The sequence below is a fragment of the Enhydra lutris genome, unplaced genomic scaffold, assembly GCF_002288905.1.
Source record: "Enhydra lutris kenyoni isolate GAN:26980312 unplaced genomic scaffold, ASM228890v2 scaffoldscaffold50, whole genome shotgun sequence".
Lineage (NCBI taxonomy): Eukaryota > Metazoa > Chordata > Mammalia > Carnivora > Mustelidae > Enhydra > Enhydra lutris.
The window spans coordinates 16,803,907-16,823,179 of NW_019154134.1; the positions used below are offsets into that span (position 1 = coordinate 16,803,907).

Here is a 19,273-nt window from a genome sequence, read left to right on the forward strand (position 1 = left end):
GGTCAGGTCAAGGTTCCCTAGAGCTCAGGGGGATAAGGTACCCATTCATCTCTGCCACCTCTCTTGGCTTTGAAGGAAGGATGCCTGTGAGCCCAAGAGTTGGAAGTTACCTGAGGATGGGGAACAAGGTGTAAGTTCTTGGACACTTTGGGCTACTTCCAGAAAGTGAGGGGAAATGGACAGACACTTCTGAGTAAAACTTAGATAGCATGTCCACTCATAGACCCTGGGTGAACTGTGGCCTGAGAGTTAGTTGGGAATCCCTACTTCTTAACATTCCTCAGGGTGGCAACAGGGTAATGCCAGTGAGACACCCACCCTGGGTGCTAAATTTAAGGGGGCACCAAGAACTCAGTAATGAAGATAATATTTTATGCAACATTAAGTTAAAAAACTGATGCAAAATATCAACCATGAGCAAAATATCAAAATTTTAAACAAAGTCAGGCTCAGATTTTTCCTTTTGCCTCAGGCTCTAATATGGTTCAGCATGGGACTGTTATTATGGATCCTATTGTTTAAAATGTTGATATTTTATTTACCATGTATTTCTTTCATTAAAGTTTTTAAAATACTGCATTAAAATGTTTTTGTCTTGCTTACTGAATTTTTTGGTTTCCCCCTTAAATTTTGCACCCAGGAAAACTTCTGAGAAACCTGGGCCTCCCATGCAGGACTGCACAAAAAAACAAACAAACAAACAAACAAACAAAAAAAACCCTAAGGTTAACAGAGCATTTGCAGTAGAGGTCTATGGCATTTCGTCAGCATCTCCTGTCTTTCCTGCGGTTCTCAGGGATACAGAGGTAAAAAGAGCTTGCTCCCCAAGTTTCTACTCTGTTACTATGACACACTCTTACGCCCTCATCTGAAGGGCTAATCAATTCCCATTGGATACGAACGTTAATCAATGTTATTTTGATAACCAATCAGATTTTCACAACTCTATGTTACCATCTCTAGCCTAAAATTAGTTACAGAACTTAAGACCATATAAACGTAACATCTAAGGGCAACAGGTTCCAGCTCTTGTCTACCAGGAAGACTACGGAAGATCAAGCCGTACATGAGAATGACCCTTTGTACCTTGTAAGGCTCAAGTCAAAACACTTTCCTCTTCCCTGTCCTCTCTCCCTCTCGACATTCAATAATCTTGTCCTCTCTTTTCCACTGGTATAACCATTGCTGACACCCCCACCCTCACTGGGAGCTCAGTAAGCCAGCTTATTGTTCTGGAAGGCTAGCCTACAACTATGCTTTTTTCCACCGGTTTTCAATGCAAATGTGCTGTGTTGATTGCTGTCCCAGGTAAATAGAGTTTTGAGAGCTGGCCTGGGAACCGAAGCACTATTTATTTCGTAGCTCCTGTGGGAAAGAAGCTTCTAAGGACCAGACATCCAAATGAGAAGAGCATTTGGACCACAGCCCATGTGTAAAGTAGGATTTATAACATAAGAGCAAGTGCCCCAGATAGGTAGAAGGAGCTTCTGGGGTTCTGAAGGGAGGGTGGCCAATGGAGCAAAACTCCTAGATGTTGGGGGCTGGGGGGGCTAGTGGGAGTGAATTTTTTTTTTTTTTTTTTTTTTTTTTGGTAGCTATTTGCACCCTAGCTGCTTTGTAGAGGGCTTAGAGAACCAAGGATTAAAGAGATCAGTGAAGTCGATTTTAGGTCAGATTCATTTCTCGGCCTCTTCTTTTAAATTCGCTGTGTATCCCCTTTTCCATTTAAAATAAGCTTTGAGACTTTATCCTCAACACATTTTTCAAGTAAATATGCCTTACTGAGGATTCAGAGCCAAGCATGATGTCCAAGCTGTGGGAGACAGAGTTTGGGCTGGGCTGTCCGCACTGCCTAGTTGGAGGAGTTGATTTCCTCTTAGAGTCATGGTAGGAGCTGCTTCGAGGGGTGTCCACAACCAGAAGGGAGATGGCTTCCTGTGCATTCCTCTCCTGGCCTTTCCCTGCCACGGGTCCTCCAACCACCTTCCATGTGAAGAAATGGCTCTGGGTCTCTCACAGCTGTTGTTGGGTCCCTTAGCCCTGGTCAGTTTAAGTTCCAGGAGGGTTCATTAGCTCTAGGACTCAGAGAAGCACAGTGAATCCCTGCCCAGCTACAGGAACCAGTCTGAGAAGTCTGCCAGGCTGAAAAGGAACAGACAACTCTTCCCTTACTTAGGGCATTTTCATAAACATATTGACTTGACATCTCTAGAAGCGTTCAGCATTAAATGTGCTGGTATTTCCACCTCAGAAGGAATTTAACTGAAAAAATTAGCAGAATGGCAATCAAGAATAAAAATACTACAAGAAAGAAAATGCCCATGGCCGTAATCCCACAAGACAGTTTGACATCAGACAGCTTAACTCCCTTTAAAGATGGGGGGTTTGCGCACTTGGTGTCCTCCGAGCCCTCAAATTTCTGTAGGTTTTCTTTGTACCATGTTATAAAATGAATATTCGAACAAGTGCAGTCCAGGGGATTGTGACTTAAATTAATGGTGCTCTGCTGGGTCAAGGTGGGGAGGAGATGAGATGGGATGACATGGATGTTATTGGCGGCCATATTGAGGTAGATTCCCTGAAGATGACTAAGAGCATCAATACTATTGCCCATCAGGTTGTTGTAGCTTAAGTCAACGTGACTCAATTTCCCAAGGCTCTGGAATGCTTGCTTGTCTATGGAGAGGAGGTCACAGGAGGATAAAATAAGAATCTCCAAGCTCCTCAAGGTCTGAAGTAGGTTGGTCTTTGAGATGCTCCCATCTTGAAAGTGATTCCCCTGTAAATTTAGATGGCGGAGATCCACCAGACCTGTTAGAAGATGCTGATTGCTGGTATCCAGGAGACAGTGAGAAAGATTCAGAACCTGTAGGATATGGAGGTTTTGGAAAGGACTTTGCGGACCCTTAACATACCAGCGGGTAAATGCCAAATCTAGACCTTCTAGCCGAGGACATTCTTTGAACGCCTGACTCTGGAGTCCGAGAGGCTCATTGTAGCTCAGGTTTAGGTATTGTAAGTGGGACAGGTTTTTGAGTTGAAGATTGCAGCAGTCAGAAGCCTCTATATCACTGTGGCTTAAATCAAGTTTCTGAAGATTTTCTAGTTTTTTCAAACAGCCGGCACCAAGGTCAAGTTTCCTCTTGTTGCCTTTGATAGAGAGGTCTAGAAGGGATGGAAAACTGGCAGCACTGATTTGACACAATTGGTCAAATATGTTTACATTGAGAACTAATTTCTTGAGAGCCTTCATCCCCTCGATCCCAGAGGGGAGCTCATTTAAGTGATTTGCCGTCAGATCCAATTCCTGGAGTTGAGTGAAGCACCGAAATGTAGCAGATGAGATATCAGAGATATATTGCTTCTGCAGATTGATGCTTTCCACAGACATTTCACAAAGTCCGTCAAACATGGCTGAAGTAAGGTCTTCGTCATCTGTGTCCTCATATGACCCCAGCCAGAGAGACTGAGTAGTAGAGTTCTGTAGACCTTTTAATACAACAGACAAGTTAAGAGTCCCTCCAAAATTCAAACTTTGGAAGATTTTTGAATGGAAAGCTCCAGCCTCAATGCCTTTAATGTCATTGCCATTGAAATTAAGGCTTAGGTTGGTGGTCTTCTCCAGAGCACGCAAGTCTTCCCTAGAGAGGTAGTGTATAGCATTATTCTGAAAATCCAGAACTTTCAGATTCTGGGTTGGGAAGTTTTCTGGGAACTTAATGGAGGAAATATGGTTGCTTCCAAGATACAAGCTTTCCAAGTTTTCCAGATTCTGACTTGGGATAAACTCGAGATTGGATATTCCTGTTTGGATTAGGAAAAGATGCTGCAGTGACGTGGGCCCATTAAGAGAGGTTTCTGCCATGAATATCAGAGGATTTCCAGTCAGCACAATTGTGTTCAATTGATGATGATTTTGAAAAGTATCTTCATGTACCCAGTTAATCTGGCACCTTGAAAAGGTAATTGTATTTAACAATAATTAATTGGAAAAAAGAAAAACTCTGTCACAGTGACCTATGTTAACAGGACCATCTTTTGTGTTTAGTAAAAACACTATATGTTGTTACTTAAAATAAAACATAAAAAACTTTCTTAAGTACCAACAGATCACCTGTGGAATTAATGGCTAGCCTCAATTCTGAAAACTCTGATTTAGAATTTTTTTCCAGATATCTTGCCCCTTTGGATTGAACTCTTCAAGGTTTGTGTTTGGACTCTAGGGAACAGTTAATGGTTTGATTGTAGGCAAAATCCAACTATTTACTAATTTAAGTAATATACAGTATGTTATATATAAGGTATAGTATAAAACATGATATGTAGTATATGTATCTCATTCTAGGCAAATCATAACTTATCTCAACCTCTTTTGTTGTATCTATAAAGTATAGAAATGGTGAGTACTTTGAGGAACAGTTGTTAGTCACATGATACATATGAAAATGCTCCATAGAAATATGGAACAGTAGAGTTTTCATCCTGGTGTTGCACCTGAAAATACTGGATTATGCGTGCACGCATAGGTGTAGACATGTACGTGCATGCACACACACACACACACACACACACACAACTCCCCTGGAGATCAAGAAGGAAATTCCTTACGGGGCGCCTGGGTGGCTCGGCGGGTTAAAGCCTCTGCCTTCAGCTCAGGTCATGATCCCAGAGTCCTGGGATCGAGCCCCGCATCGGGCTCTCTGCTCAGCAGGGAGCCTGCTTCCTCCTCTCTCTCTGCCTGCTTCTCTGCCTACTTGTGATCTCTGTCTGTCAAATAAATAAAATCTTAAAAAAAAAAAAAGAAGGAAATTCCTTAGAATTCTAATTTCCTTAGAAAAAGTTGGAATCCCTAGGAGCAAGTGAGCCCTGGAGCTAGTTTTGTTATATCTGCCAATGTCTGCCAGTTCTTGGTGGCCTAGAGCCCGAGTTGTGATAAGCCACATGCACCATGGCAGGAGACAAAGGCTGGGGTCCAAGCAGGGTAGGAGGTTCTATCAAAAACCTGTAAACCACCAAGACCCTCAAAAAGGATTCTTTCAGTGGATGACCTTGAAAAAAAAAAGTTCATAGAGGGTGATCTCGAGGATATGTGTTTTTCTTGGCCATAGCTCTGGATGGAACAATAATGAGAGAAGTCTCTTCTGAGATTCTCAAACTATAAGCTTCCACTCCTGAGGATTGTGGCCTGAGTTGATGCTCCGTCTGTGAACCACCCAAAAGAAGCTCGTGTAGAAAATTGAGTTTCAAGCGACTCCAGGATGATAGTGACTTCAGGTAATTGGCAGAAGTAAACAGAAATTTCTTTGGGAGTAATATACCTACTTAATTAATTTTTAATATAGAAAACCTTCAAATTTACATAAAAGTCAAGATCATAGTACAATAAACTTTCATACATCTATCACACAGAGGCAATGGTTCTTGAGATTTGGCCACATACATGTCTTTGCTTCTTCTGTTTCCACCTCTCCCTCCTGAATTATTTTAAATCAGAGCCAAGATATCCTGTACATATTTTATTATGCATCTCCAAAAAATATAGGCTTATTTTCTATAGCCATAATGCCATTGTGTAATTCCAGGAAAGTATTTTAAACAATGATTTGCATCGTTTCAAATGATAAATGAGCTCAAAGTAACATTTCACTGATGACATAAGGGAATTAGTTAGTCAAAGTCAGTTAAAAAAAAAAATGTTCTACAGAGGGGCCTGCGTGGTGCAGTTGGCTAAGCATCAGACACTTGGTTTCAGCTCAGATTGTGACCTCAGGATCATGGCATAGAGTCCCTGTGTCAGGTTCTGTGCTCAGCATGACTCTGCTTGAGGTTTTCTCTCCCTCTCCTTCCGTTCCTCCTGCTCATGCTCTCTCTCTTAAGCAAATAAATAAATCCTTTTTAAAAATGTTCTACAGAATCCGGTTAAAACAAACAGAATTTTACTAGAATTAAGAGGTACATCTGATAATATATATATATGATTTATAAAGAATATGTGATATACCTGATATATATTATCAGAATATATAATACATATATTTCTATCAAACATGTGTTTGATATGTTTAAAGGAAACAGTGTAAGCCAATAATATGATGAAGGAAAAACTTATTAAAACTGATATGATATATTTATAAAATGAAGTCATTGAAATTTACTGAAGTAGGAAGTTAATGAAATTGAAAAACCAAGGACAGTTTACCCAAGAGATTAGACAAAGCTGAGGAGGATACTAATGGACTAAAAGTAGATGTGAGAAAATTACCTAGAATATAGTCCAAAACACCAAAGAGGTGGAAAACAAGAAGGGCATATTGGCATATATGAAGGGTGGATGAGAAGATGCATTATAAGTCAAATCAGAGATCCAGAGAAGATGAAAGAGTGAAAGGGAGCAGGCCAAGTTTCAAACAAATAACAGCCAGAATATTTTAGAATTGATGAAAGACACCCTTTGCAGATTCAAGAAGCCCAATGATTTACTCAGTGTAAGACTGATATTACAGAGTGCCGAAGACGAAGAGAAACTACGGGAAACACTGAGAGAGGACAGATTGCCTGCATGTGTACCGTGATTACACAGACAGGTAACTATCTAGCAGCAACCACGGGAGAATGGAACGGCAGCACCAACGGGCTGAGAAAAATAACTACCAACTTGGAATCTTGTCAGGAGATACTGTCTCTCAAGAATCAGAGTGAAATAAAGACATTTTTGGAAAAACAAAAACCAAGGGAGTTGACTACTAACAGACTTTCACTAAATAAATTGTTATGTACCTCAGGAAAAAAGGGAAATTGTTCCAAGAGAAAGTCCGAAAAGTGAGATGGAAGAGTGAGCAAAGAAAAAAACAGAAAACATGTTGATAAAGCTAAAACAAAACAAAAAAAAACAGTGGCTATTTAAAGTAATAAAAAAATAGTGTCTGACTGGTGGCCCCGTAAGAGGCAGGGGCTGGGAGAGCAAAGGAGAGGGAGTTTAGAAAGTATGAGGTCCTATCTGTATCACCATTTGAAAATAACAGAAGAGAAAACCTAGAGTGTTCTAGCTGGACAAGCTATCCTGGCCCCATGCATTCCTTAGAAATGTAGTCAAACTCATTTCATCTAAAAGTGAGAAATGGTAAGGTAGAGGGAAAGTAAATATCTCAAGGGCACAAAGGGTAGGAAGTAGAATGATCTCTGTCCCTGTCTGAAAAGGCAAGGCTTTGTCTCAGTGACGTATTGCAAAGCAGCTGGTGAAATCTTGGCCGTGGAGGTGGCTTGGGGTTCTCTGGGGGAATCTGGACTGGGTATCAGGAGAGCAGAGTCCTAGTTCCCTTACTCTGTGACCCTAAGCAAACTCTCAGAGTCTCCCTGAGCCTCCATTTCCTCATTGAACATGAGTTAAGTAATATTCAGCATGCCTACCTCCCAGGGGCGGTTATAAAGTTGAAATAGTCTTGGGGATTTGAAGGCTCTGCCACTCTGGAGAAGCTCAGGTTGAGACACCAAAGAAACAGAGCTGCTGCAAGCGGACTAGACCCCATCCACATGGAAAGCCCTTTCCCATCTTACACACACACACAGACACACGCATACACAAACACACACAGGCATGGACACACGCACCCGTGCATGCTGTATTTCCTTTCTGGTTTCTTCCCTTTTTTTCTTGTGATACTTCTGCCCACTGGTTCACAAGCACTGATTCAGCATTTGGAATCCTGATTCTGCTTCTAAAATTAAATAATGGAACTCTTTTCTCAATCTAGAGGGGGGAAAATTTAGTAGCTTATGTGTTTCTCCTGTAAATTTTTCTTAAAATGTCATCACCCAATATAAACTATGGTATCTGATTTAATACAAGATTTGTTTTCAGTTTTTCTTGTTATCAGTATTCCTTAGAACTTCTTAACACTGCTGATGCAATCTAGTTTTAAAATAATCCACTTTTCTCTCTACTGACTGGGTTTTTAAAAATATTACATTTCACCTGCGTAAAAACATTTCATGGGAAAGAGTAAACATGAAGGATAGATAGAGTGTCCCTGGGCTCCCAAAAGAAGATCCTGGAAACAATTTGAATGCAAGTTGTGTTATTACATAAGTAAAACATCAACTACAGATGAGGAACTCAGATACATACCTGGTTAAGTCCAAGAAGATCAGATCTACAAGTCTGGTGAAAGTTGTATTTTCAAGTGTAGGTAAGAAATTAAAGCCAAATTCCAAAAATTCTGTTGTATTTGGTAGAGTGTCAGGAACTCCCGTGAGACCTAAATTTTCACAGTTATATGTGTTGTTGGCTTCTTTCTGATGAGAGAAACAATGTAAATTCCTAACAGAGTTGGTAATTTGATCGACTAGCAAAATTACACTTATCCTTTGAGCAGCAATCTCACTTCTAGTGATCTTTACCAAATAGATACCTGCAAAGACACAAAGTGGCTCATGCAAAAGATTATTTGCTGTAGTCATTTTTGTAATTTTTGTGATACCAAAAGATGGGCAATAACCAGCTTATTCATCAATACAGGACTTGTTGAATGAAATACAGTACATTCACAAGATGGAACCTTCTGCAGATGAAGACAGGATGAGGCAAACCCTCACATGCTGACATGGAGTGATATCCAGGTATGCTGTCAGGTGTAAAAAGCCAGGTACAGAATGCTCATACATGGTACGTATACCATATACCATGGTATGTAGTATGTTGCATATTTTATGCTACCTTTTCTGATTCAAATAAACCATTAGGAAAAGACATTTTATGGACTATCAAGAAAACCTTGAGGATAAGATATTAGAAGATCTTAAGGAATTGTGAATTTTGTTGATTATAAGTGCAATGTTTGTATTCTTTAGAGAAGCCTTTTGAAGTATTTCTGGATAAAATGACTGGATGTTGGGAATTTCCTTTAGAATACTCAGGGAAAAAAGGAAGGGAGGAATGGTTAGGTGAAATCAATAGGCAAAATATTGATGATTGTTGAATGTAGATATATATTCATGGACATTCTTTGTAACTAATGACTTCTGTATCTGCTTAGAAATTTTCTTAATATTTAAGGAGGACACATGATGTGATGAGCACTGGGTGTTATATGAAACTAATGAATCACTGAACACTACATCAGAATTTTTTTTTCTTAAGACACAATTTAAACAAACTATCAGGGTGTCATAGCCTGTAGGTCATGAGACTATGCAACTTTGAAGCATGACTCAGTTCTGGATCTTTGGAACCACAGGCTACTGATACCAGACCCCAGCATTGGGGAACAGCCATGCATGTAAGTTCAGAGGATTGCCTCATCCTAGTTCCATGGGAGCCAAGTATTTTGAATTCTGTTAATCGCTGCTTGTTGGATGCCCTGCCTCACAAATCTTGGAACAACTAAGTGAAAGTGGGAAGGGGTTGGTCATAATTTATCTGGATGATGCCTTAGAATGAAGGGATGTGGGGTAGGACGAAGCTATGATGGGGTATATTTTGCATGAGGAGCCTCCCAGGAAGGAAAGAAATGATTTGCAAAAAAGTGTACGGGGTGGGGGGCATCTCTCATCTCATGTCGGACTGCATGCAATTTCATCCACTCTTTCACACCTGCCTTTGCCCTCACCACACAGTGGTCCTACCAGAGACCCCACTGAGACTGCCCCAGTCTGGACAGCTCCTGCCCCAGCAGACTGTAGCTCATCAGCTGTCCTCAAACTGACTTGCAAACAGCCCCGCTTTACTGGAAACAGAAAACTGAGCGCATTCTCCTTCACTGTGAAGCCTGATGTTGTAGAGATGTCACTATTTTCATTGCTTTCTGCTCAATTCCAGCTTCTGTGTAGTGGTGCTCATTTTTGTATGTAGAGTGACCATGCTCATCTACAGGAAATCACCAGTTTTCTTCTATGTAGTGATAATGTTATAAATGACACTGATGAAAATGCTGGTATTTCTATTTCCTTGCAATTCATTCTTCAGACCCATTTTAGAGACCCAAAGTCCTTTAGGGACTGCCACAGATCCACCTAATGTCCTTGAAATGCACATTTTGCATTTAAAACTTAGATTTATTGGAGTGGTGGGAAGAATACAGGTTGCTAGACCCAGTAGCTGCTAAGGTTTGGAATAGCTTTTCTGGTCTCCACTGGCATAACTGATGTCACATAACACTTAAAGAAAGGGACTCCATTCCTCCATTCGTCTGTTCCTTCAGAAAAAGGTGCCATGCTGGTGTGTCCCTCCTTCTCCTGAATATATAAGGGCCCATGACACCTAAATCAGTCCACTTCTGTGCTTTGCTGAGCACTTGACTGCAATAATATCATTCAAAAAGTTGAGGATCCAGCAGGAGCTCTACTGAGCCAGTGGCTTGAGGGAGCTTCTAGCAAATTCAAAGGCAGATAAATGAAAAAGCTCAGTTTCAGCCCAATGAAAAACTGAGAACCAGTGGATGACACACCACAGAATATTGAGAAACCTGGCATGAGCTTGTCTGTGTCAGACATTAATCCCTAGTTAGGTATGGGCCACCATGAACTCTCTGCCCTTGATTCCTGGGAGAAAGAGGCAAATAACAAGAATTGCAGCTTGTAAGAGAACTTAAAAAACAAGCACATTTTGGAAAATGTCCTAAGCTACATACACACACTCATCCCCTCCCCTTTGGTTTTCATATTCACACTCCTGTGTGATCACAGTTACTATATGGATGGTGGCTCAGAGCGTCCTGTGCTCTGCAATCACTCAAGCAGTGTTAAATCGTTTGCAGTCTATCATATATTTTGTAAAGATTTTATTTTTAAGTAGTCTCTATAGCCACAGTGGGACTCAAACTCACAACCCCAAGGTCAAGAGTCGTAGGCTTTACCGACTGAGCAAGCCTGGTGCTCTGGTCTATTGTATTTTTTAAGGCAGGAGTACACACACACACACACACACACACACACTTACTCTTCTCATTCTCTTTTTTGTTGATAGTAAATTGCAGATGTCATGTCCCTTTACCCCTAAATTTCCTGAGAACAAGGACATCTCTGGCGTGCCTGGGTGGCTCAGTGGGTTAAAGTCTCTGCCTTCAGCTCAGGTCATGATCCCAGAGTCCTGGGATCAAGCCCTCTCTCTCTGTGACTGCCTCTCTGTCTACTTGTGATCTCTGTCAAATATATAAATAAAATCTTTAGGAAAAAACAAAACAAGACAAAACAAAAAACAAGGACATCTCTTCTGTAACCACAGTACCATTACCAAATTCAGACTATTGAACGTTGATAAATATTATTGTCCAACATAGAGTTTGTATTCACATTTTGGCAATTGTCCTAATATTGTCCTTCATAGTAATTTTGTTTTTCTAATCCAAGTTCACACATTGCATTTAGTTTTCATGACTCTTTAGGCTCCTTTGGTCTGAGAAAATTCCTTAGATTTTTGTTGTCTCTCATAGCATTGAGATATATATTTTTATTTTATTTTATTTTATTTTATTTTTATTTCATCTTATTTTATTTAAAACTGAACACAGCCTCGTATCTTACAGAATGTCCCTCACTTGGGGTCTTATCTTTCCTCCTGATTTGATTCGGCACCTTCACAGCTGCTGTCCCAGGCCTCCCCCGCTGCCCAGACATGGGACATTTACTCAGGACCCCACGTGCACTGGGACTTGCACCACCCACTCCGTCTCTAGTGTCCTGTTGGAGTTGTGCCTTTTCCACAGAACAGGACTTCCAAGGGCTACATCGGTATATGCCATCCCTTTCTTTCCCTCCCAGGTATTCATTTGCATTTTTTCAATCAAGATCTTATTTTGCTGCCGTCTGCTGTAGCTCTAACTTCCTGCTATCCCACTGTATTTTCTCTTGTTGAAAGTGTTGAAGTATTCTAATTTTGAACACTTTGAGTTTCCCAGGTGCCAACTCCCATCTTTCCAATGAATGTCTTGTCTACATTCGGCACACACAGTGGCCAGCCTCCCCCTGCATGAGGAGTCTGGGATGCTGAACACTGACCTTCCCTCCATTTTTCACTCCTCTACCCAGAGATAGCAGTGTGCCTGCATCAAATTCCAGGGTAACAGTTGCTCTCTAAAAATAAAACAAAATATTCCCAGGAGGGCAGAGTCCTAAAACTTGGTTGTCTACCTGACACTTCCAGGCAAAGTGCGTCCCAATGATATGCAGTTCATTTTCTATTTGTCTGGCAAATTTCAGCTCTCAACCACTAAACTGTGTTCTCTGAGCCTTCTTTTTCCCCAGATAGAGATGGGGGACAACCTTGTTTGCGGGCCAGCGCTAAGGATTAATGAGATAATGTAGGCTGGGCACTCACAAGAGGAGTTCCTTTCACTGGATCATCACATCGTGTTATTGTTGACAACTCTTCAGAAGCCTTTGTATGTGCGAACTTGTGAACTTGGAGTTCTCCTAAAAAGAAGTTCTACTAAGTACTCTCCACCCCTCCCTAGGATGGAAGGACTGCCTTCTACCATAGTTTTGAGGGGACAGGGTCGCCAAGATGAGTTCATTTGAAATGAAGAGGCGTGTCTACGCTTCAAAGTAATTATTCAAGAGTTCATCTAAAGTGTTATCAGAATTCAGATCACAGAACACTTATTCTAGTTATGCCTTGCACATTTGTCAGCCTCCAAATACCTGGTTATGGCTCTAATTTTGTTACTTATGATGTATGCACACACACACATACACACACACACAGAACATGTAGAATATAACAATGAAAGATTCCACATGAAGTGTTTATGGATGTTCATTATATTTTTAGAACTTATCTAGGTTTGAAATATTGAAATACAATATTTGAAATATTTTAATTCAGTGTGGGCCATAGATGTAAAAATGAAACCAAGCAACAGAAATAAATACAAGGCATACTTCTAGAAAACATAGGATATATCTTTATGGCCTTGGGGTAGGCAGAAATTTCTTAAACAGGACAGAAATGCACTGAAAATAAAGGAACAATAATAAATTAACCTACCTTGAAATTGAGAACTTCTGTTCATCAGAAGATATCACTAGGAAAGTGGAAAGGCAAGCCATGGAGTGAGAGAGGATATTTGCAATCTGATGAAGGACTTATATCCACAATACTTAAAGTGCCCTAACAAATCAATTTAAGAAAGACCAATAACCCAAGGGAAAATGGGCAGAAGACTAGAAGAAGCACTCCCCGCCCCTCTCTCTCTTACCCACAAACACATATACACACACACTTAAGGATTTGTCAATGGCCAATGAAGTTGAAAATGTACTGACTTTAATCATCAGGAAAATAAAAATTAAATCCTAGTAAATACACTACACACCATCCATCAGAATGGTAAACATTCTTAAACAACAGTGAGGCTCCTGGGATACAGAGCAATCAGAACTCATACACGTTGCCAGTGAGTATATGTGGGTACCAACCCTTTGGAAAACCTTTTGGCAATATCTACTGAAATTAAATACATATATACCCTATGACCAAATGCATCCCCACCCAGGTATACACCTAATCAAGATTTGCCCATCTGTTTTCTAGATATCTTTTCTAGATAGATATAAATGTCCAAGGCAGCAGGATTTACAATAGCCAAGAACTCTAAAACAAGGCAAATGGCCATTAACAGCTGAATGAATAAATAAATAGTGGTTCTCTAATACAAGAGAATACCACAATATACTAATACAAAATATACAGTATGTGATTAAAAAACAAAATGATTGCTCTATGCAGCATCTTTGGTAAATGTCACATGTTTAATGCTGAACAAAAGAAACCAGGCACCAAAGAGTACATACCATGTGGTCTCCTGTATATAAAATTCATGAAGAGGCAAAATCATTTTTTGGTCATAGAAGTTAGAGTACTAGATGCCCCTGGGGGCTGCTGACTGGAAAGAGTCGTGAAGGGGCTGCAGAGAATGTGTGTTTCTTGATCTATGTGCTGGTCACATGGATGTGCTCTCTTGGGTGAAAACTCAGGGAGCTGTACACTTAGGACTGGGGAACCTTCTGCATGTATGTTTTACTTCAATAAGAGGTTTATTAAACTCAAAGCAAAACAAAAACCTTGTTTTCAGATTAGGGCCTGATGAGCTAATGGCCACCACAGGAGCACGTATACAGGACGTGGTTAATTCTGCTTAAACTAGAGGGGAGAACAAAAGAGGAAAGTAAGGTGAGGGGGAGGGCAGGGCAAATTGGGTGACCTGCACTTGGAAAAAACCAAACCCTTCAACCCAAAGCTTCCTCTCCTACCACTCCCACTTTTATTCCACTTGCCAGTGGTCCAGAAGTTCCTTACCTTGGGACCAAACCCTCATTCATCTTTGTATCCCGGCAACTTGCCAGTAGTCTCATAGAGTGTCAGCTCAGGAAACAGCCTGCCAATCCTCTTACCAAGAACTCATTTGTGATAGAGAATATAAAGGAAGGTATAGATCCAGTGTTAATTGCATTGGTTCTAAAGCATGGAAAATTGGTCCTTTTGGAGGGAGAGATGCAGGGAGGTTGTTGTATCAAAAGGTTTCAGCCTGACCTGACTTAACCAAAAGCTAAAGCTCTTGCTGAAGCATAGGACCAGGCCCAGAGATCCTGAGACCCTCAGCATCACTTGTGACACCTGAGTGTCAGGGGGCCCATGGAATAGGTAACACAAGGCCTAGGAGTTTGCCCGGCTGCTCTCTCCTCTCCTCTGCCAAAGCTGGGGCCAGTTGCAAAAAGGAGCTGACAACTCTGGAACCTAGTGTCCTCAGTAGGAAGTGAGAGTGGTAAATAGTATTTCCACAGGCTTTCCAGAATCTCCCAGGGCTCCCTTCCGGGCCCCTGGAGGGCTGCATGGGCTTCACAGCCATTCAGGGATTTAAGAGTTGAGCTGGTAGGCTTAAGAGGGGGATATTTAAGATAGTTTGCTTCGAGATGAGCTTGAATTTGATTGTGATACTGTCCTACCTGAGGATGTTGTCACTGAAGAGGTGGTGTCCCCACTCCGACCCTCTTATCATGTCCTCTATGTGCCTGTGTGTAATTGGCCTTCCAACTTGAATGATGAGGAGGTAGTCTTCTGGGGTTGATAAAAACCTCTTCCTTGACCCCTTCTTTTGTGGGCTGATTTGTGTTGCCCCCACATTCTGTTGTCTTAACCCAAGTACCTCAGAATGTGACTTTATTTGGAAAGAGAGTCTTTTTTTTTTTTTAAAGATTTTATTTATTTATTTGACAGAGAGAGATCATAAGTAGACAGAGAGTCAGGCAGAGAGAGAGAGAGAGAGGGAAGCAGGCTCCCTGCTGAGCAGAGAGCCCGAGGCGGGACTCGATCCCAGGACCCTGAGATCATGACCTGAGCCGAAGGCAGTGGCTTAACCCACTGAGCCACCCAGGCGCCCTTTGGAAAGAGAGTCTTTAAAGAAGTAATTTAGTTAAAATGAAATCATTAGGATAGGCCCTAATACAATATGACTTGCATCCTTAGGAGAAGAATACAGCAGGACATGGATACATCAAAGGCCAGACGATGTGGAGACACAGGGAGGAGGTGTCTGTCTACAGGCTCATGAGAGAGGTCTCAGGAGAAAGTAACCCTGCCAGCACCTGAATCTTAGACTTCTGGTCTCCAGAATCATGAGAAGTTTCTCAGCAGGAGAGAGGTTGAAGCACTTTAGAAGTTGGCAAGAGACAGGCCCTTCTCCTTTATGTCTCTCACCACCTTCTCCAAGAACTTCCCACAAGTTGGTAAATATTGTTATGGGGCAAAACAGAAGTTACAATCTGGCTCTATTCTCCAGTATTACTCCTGTGGGTTAACAAAACAGATGGAGGGCTGTCCGATTCGAGGAGAAAGACTCATTCCGAGTGATCTTTATATGCTCTAAAACCTGGCACAGGCCATCTTCACTAATCTCCAGGACACCAGAAAGCGGTTTGTGGCAGTGACCGTATGCTAGGATGTTGGACAAACAGCACCTCCAAGCTGGATGCACGTTTGGAGGGCTGCCCTTTGCCCTGAGCCCCCGTTGGTATCTTATGTCCCAGTTGGGATCCTTTTGAGGGAAATGTTTGCAGAGGAGGAAAACCCTCACTTCTTCCAGTGGAGAAGCTCCCAGTTCATCCCCTTGCGGAGCTCTATGTCTCCTTCACTCTAAAGAAAAACCACTACCCGCCATGTCACCCCCCCCTTTTTTTAAAAGATTTAATTTATTTATTTGACAGAGATCACAAGTAGGCAGAGAGGCAGGCAGAGAGAGGGGGGGAAGCAGGCTGCCTGCCGAGCAGAGAGCCCAATGCGGGGCTCGGTCCCAGGACCCCGAGACCATGACCTGAGCCAAAGGCAGCGGCTTAATCCACTGAGCCACCCAGGCACCCCCCGTGTCACCCTTTTAAAGACAGTGGATATTGAGAGGCTAAGGCTCAGATAGGACTGTCAAATCTCACAATTTCCAGGCAGCTTAATCTAGATAAAGACACACAGTTCAGACTCACCTCCGTGCACGTCTGATTCAAGGAGGTAATGGCTTTACAGCTCGCAGAAAACACCACTGCCAATAGGAAGCAGCTGGCACGGGGAGCCATCACTGGAATGAGGCCACCCCAGCTTGGTGGGCTTATCCAGGGCCTGGAGCGGAGAAATGATATCCAAGTATAGTGGCCTCAGTATTTCGGCAGGCAGAGAGATGCTCAGAAGGGTGATATGGGAACAAGAAATGCTGTTGATTGCTCAGTTTTTGCTAGGTCTTTGCTAAAAAAAAAAAAAAAAAAAAGAAAAGAAAAAAAAGAAAAGAAAAGAAAAGAAAGAGGAAGTTCCTTTTGCATACCACCAATCCTTGCCAAAAATAGCTGAGAACCCAGCCCCAGAATGGTCCAGGGCATTTCCTGGCAAGCATGAATCAGTTGAACACCCCTCTGGCGCATGTCACCCGGACTCTCAGTGTGATGGTTTTTATTGACTTAGGCCAGCTTCAACAGTTTGGCTAACTCCAACAGCTTCTGGTCCCTTTCCACAAGAGAGGCCATAGAAGCAGGAAGCTGGCCTCACAAAGGAAGCCGTTTCATTAGCTGTCCTAGGTGAGCGCCATGGAGAGGCGCTGCGGCATGCCAGGGGGGCAGAGGGAAGGACCAGGTTCTGAGGCGGGGCCTGCTGGAGGTGGGACTGGAGCAGGAGGGAACAAGGCCCCTCTCCACTACTGCCTGGGCTCCTGGTTGCTCCTGCTTCTGGTCTCGGTACAAGAGGATGACACATCCACCCTTTGACCCTGTGATTCAGGCTGAATACAGCAGCTCAGGTGGAATGGAACCCCCCCCTTTTTCCCTTCCAATCTGGGGAAGTAGGGAACCCTGCTGTATATGGGGCAGTCCGGTGGGGAGAGCAGGATTAAGGAAGTCAGCCTTGGCTCTACCTCTTCTTAGAAATAGCTTCAAGCAGGATTGCAGTTGCCCTCATCATGGCACAAGATGGGGGAGTGATTAAAGAAAGTCAAAGTTCAGCCATTCCTCACTGGGCTGAATTGAGCTCCCTCCAGACATCAGAGGGGCTGCTTGGCATTACAGTTCTCCCAGTCCATTTCCCAGAGCCCAGTTCTTCGCAGCAGAGCTCAGAATGACTTGAGAGGCTGCTTCCACTACTTCATCACAACTGTTCATTAAGAATCACAGGAGCTGCTATTTATTGAGCCCCTGTTCTATGTCAGACTCCAGGCAGGGTGCTGTTTTGTTTACATTTATATCTTTATCCCATGTCCTACCATAGAGGTGCTGTTATTTCTCCCTCTTTATAGATGTAAAAACTCACGCTTGGAGAAATTAAATGACCTCTCCAAGGCCACGTAACTAGGAAATGGAGGACGACGGCTCGAGACCCACGGTCTCATGGTGGAGACTGTGCTCTTACATTCTGTAATTTAAGGAAGAAATTTGCTTCCTGAAAGAGTGAAGAATGGTTGGGATGAAGACAGTGCTTCATCTGGAAATGTTGGAGATGTCAGACCAGACAAGAAAAAGCAGAGGGGGTTGGAGAAACTGTGGCCTAGGCACCGTGCGAGGGTTACTACAAATATTTAGGCTGTTCTCATCTCACCCCTCAAATGCCATTCTCATTGACAGAAGAGGCTCTGAAGATGCTTTTGGTAAGACACAGTGCAAGCAAACGGGATGACAGCCCACCTTGCCTTAAAGGCATGTATCTCAGTGCATGGCAAGAGCTCTGGTTTTGAAGGAGCATAGTTTTCGGCCTCAAGTCCGCTGATGACCAACCAAGTGAACTTGGGCAAGTCATGTCACTTGTCTGTGTCTGTTTCCCATCTAAAAAATAGAACAGCAATTCCATTCCTGTTCTGCCCTCACAGAGTAATTACGAGGATCAAATGGGATCATAGCTGTGAAAATGCTTTCTTAAACTTTAACTCCTATGTAAATACAAGGAATGTGTTACTCCTCTGATTAACCAGTTCCAATGTCATGTAAATATCACTATCAGGAAGTTGCTTCCTGCCCAGAGATGTGGAAAAGGTGTATTACTTTTCTTTTTAAAGAAAGGTTTGATGGCTCAGTTAAGGCCATAGGATTTTGTCATTTTCTGAGGCCATGCTATTTGCATATGATTTGCATATGTTTGCATAATGGATTCAAAAGACTCACTGCAAGTGTATAAGAGTAAAAGAAAATAAATGAATATGAGTGACCTTCTGCCACAGCATTCAAATCAAATATTCAGGGCATAATACCCTGAAATATGAAATAGATTAAAATTTAAACTATTGCAAACAGATGGGAAGATAGGTTTTAGAGTTCAAAGGAAGAATGAAACCCTTATTTGGTACCAGGTTGTAAAGAATCACAGGCTCTTAAAGGTCACCCCATCCAAATGATTTTCATGCCTGAATTCTTCCCTCCGCACCCCTTGCCCCACCCCTTTCCATAGACAAAACATAGACACTACATTACCTCCCAGTCTATTCTGAAACGCTTCAGGTGACAGAAAATTTACTGTCCCCCAACAAATTGTCTTGGCAAATTTTGACTGTTTAAAACCTAAACTACCAAAGCACTGAAGTCTTCCCTCTGACTTTTCTCCAATACTCCTCCTTTCCTCAGGCCAACAGAATAAGTTCAAGCCTTTATTGCTGGTACTTTGCCACTTGACAGTAGTTAAGATGTCTCTGAATCATAACCTTCCCAGGTTTAAAAAATCTCTAGTTCCTCCAACTCGACCACAGCTGCATTCATCTGAATCCCTTACGGTCTATCTGAATGTTTTCCAAATCTCCTAAGGAAAGCAGTGACTTGAATTCTTGTT

At 42.1% G+C, this 19,273-nt stretch overlaps 1 protein-coding gene across 4 annotated transcripts; it reads right to left on the minus strand.

Annotated features, from left to right (window-relative positions):
* Positions 1 to 1,564: 1,564 nt before the first annotated feature.
* On the minus strand, positions 1,565 to 16,736 carry LOC111156871 (CD180 molecule). Of its 4 annotated transcripts, XM_022517989.1 has the most exons (4): positions 16,465 to 16,511; positions 12,980 to 13,016; positions 8,126 to 8,292; positions 1,565 to 3,953 (listed from the first exon to the last, which is right to left on the minus strand). In XM_022517989.1, exon 4 carries the CDS (start codon positions 3,863 to 3,865, stop codon positions 2,225 to 2,227), a length of 1,641 nt encoding a protein of 546 aa, XP_022373697.1. In that variant the 5' UTR covers positions 3,866 to 3,953; positions 8,126 to 8,292; positions 12,980 to 13,016; positions 16,465 to 16,511; the 3' UTR covers positions 1,565 to 2,224. The 4 variants fall into 4 exon arrangements, with proteins under 4 accessions (XP_022373697.1, XP_022373696.1, XP_022373698.1 ...); XM_022517988.1 differs by lacking the exon at positions 12,980 to 13,016 and having other exon boundaries at positions 16,465 to 16,736; XM_022517990.1 differs by lacking the exon at positions 16,465 to 16,511 and having other exon boundaries at positions 12,980 to 15,151.
* Positions 16,737 to 19,273: the final 2,537 nt, after the last annotated feature.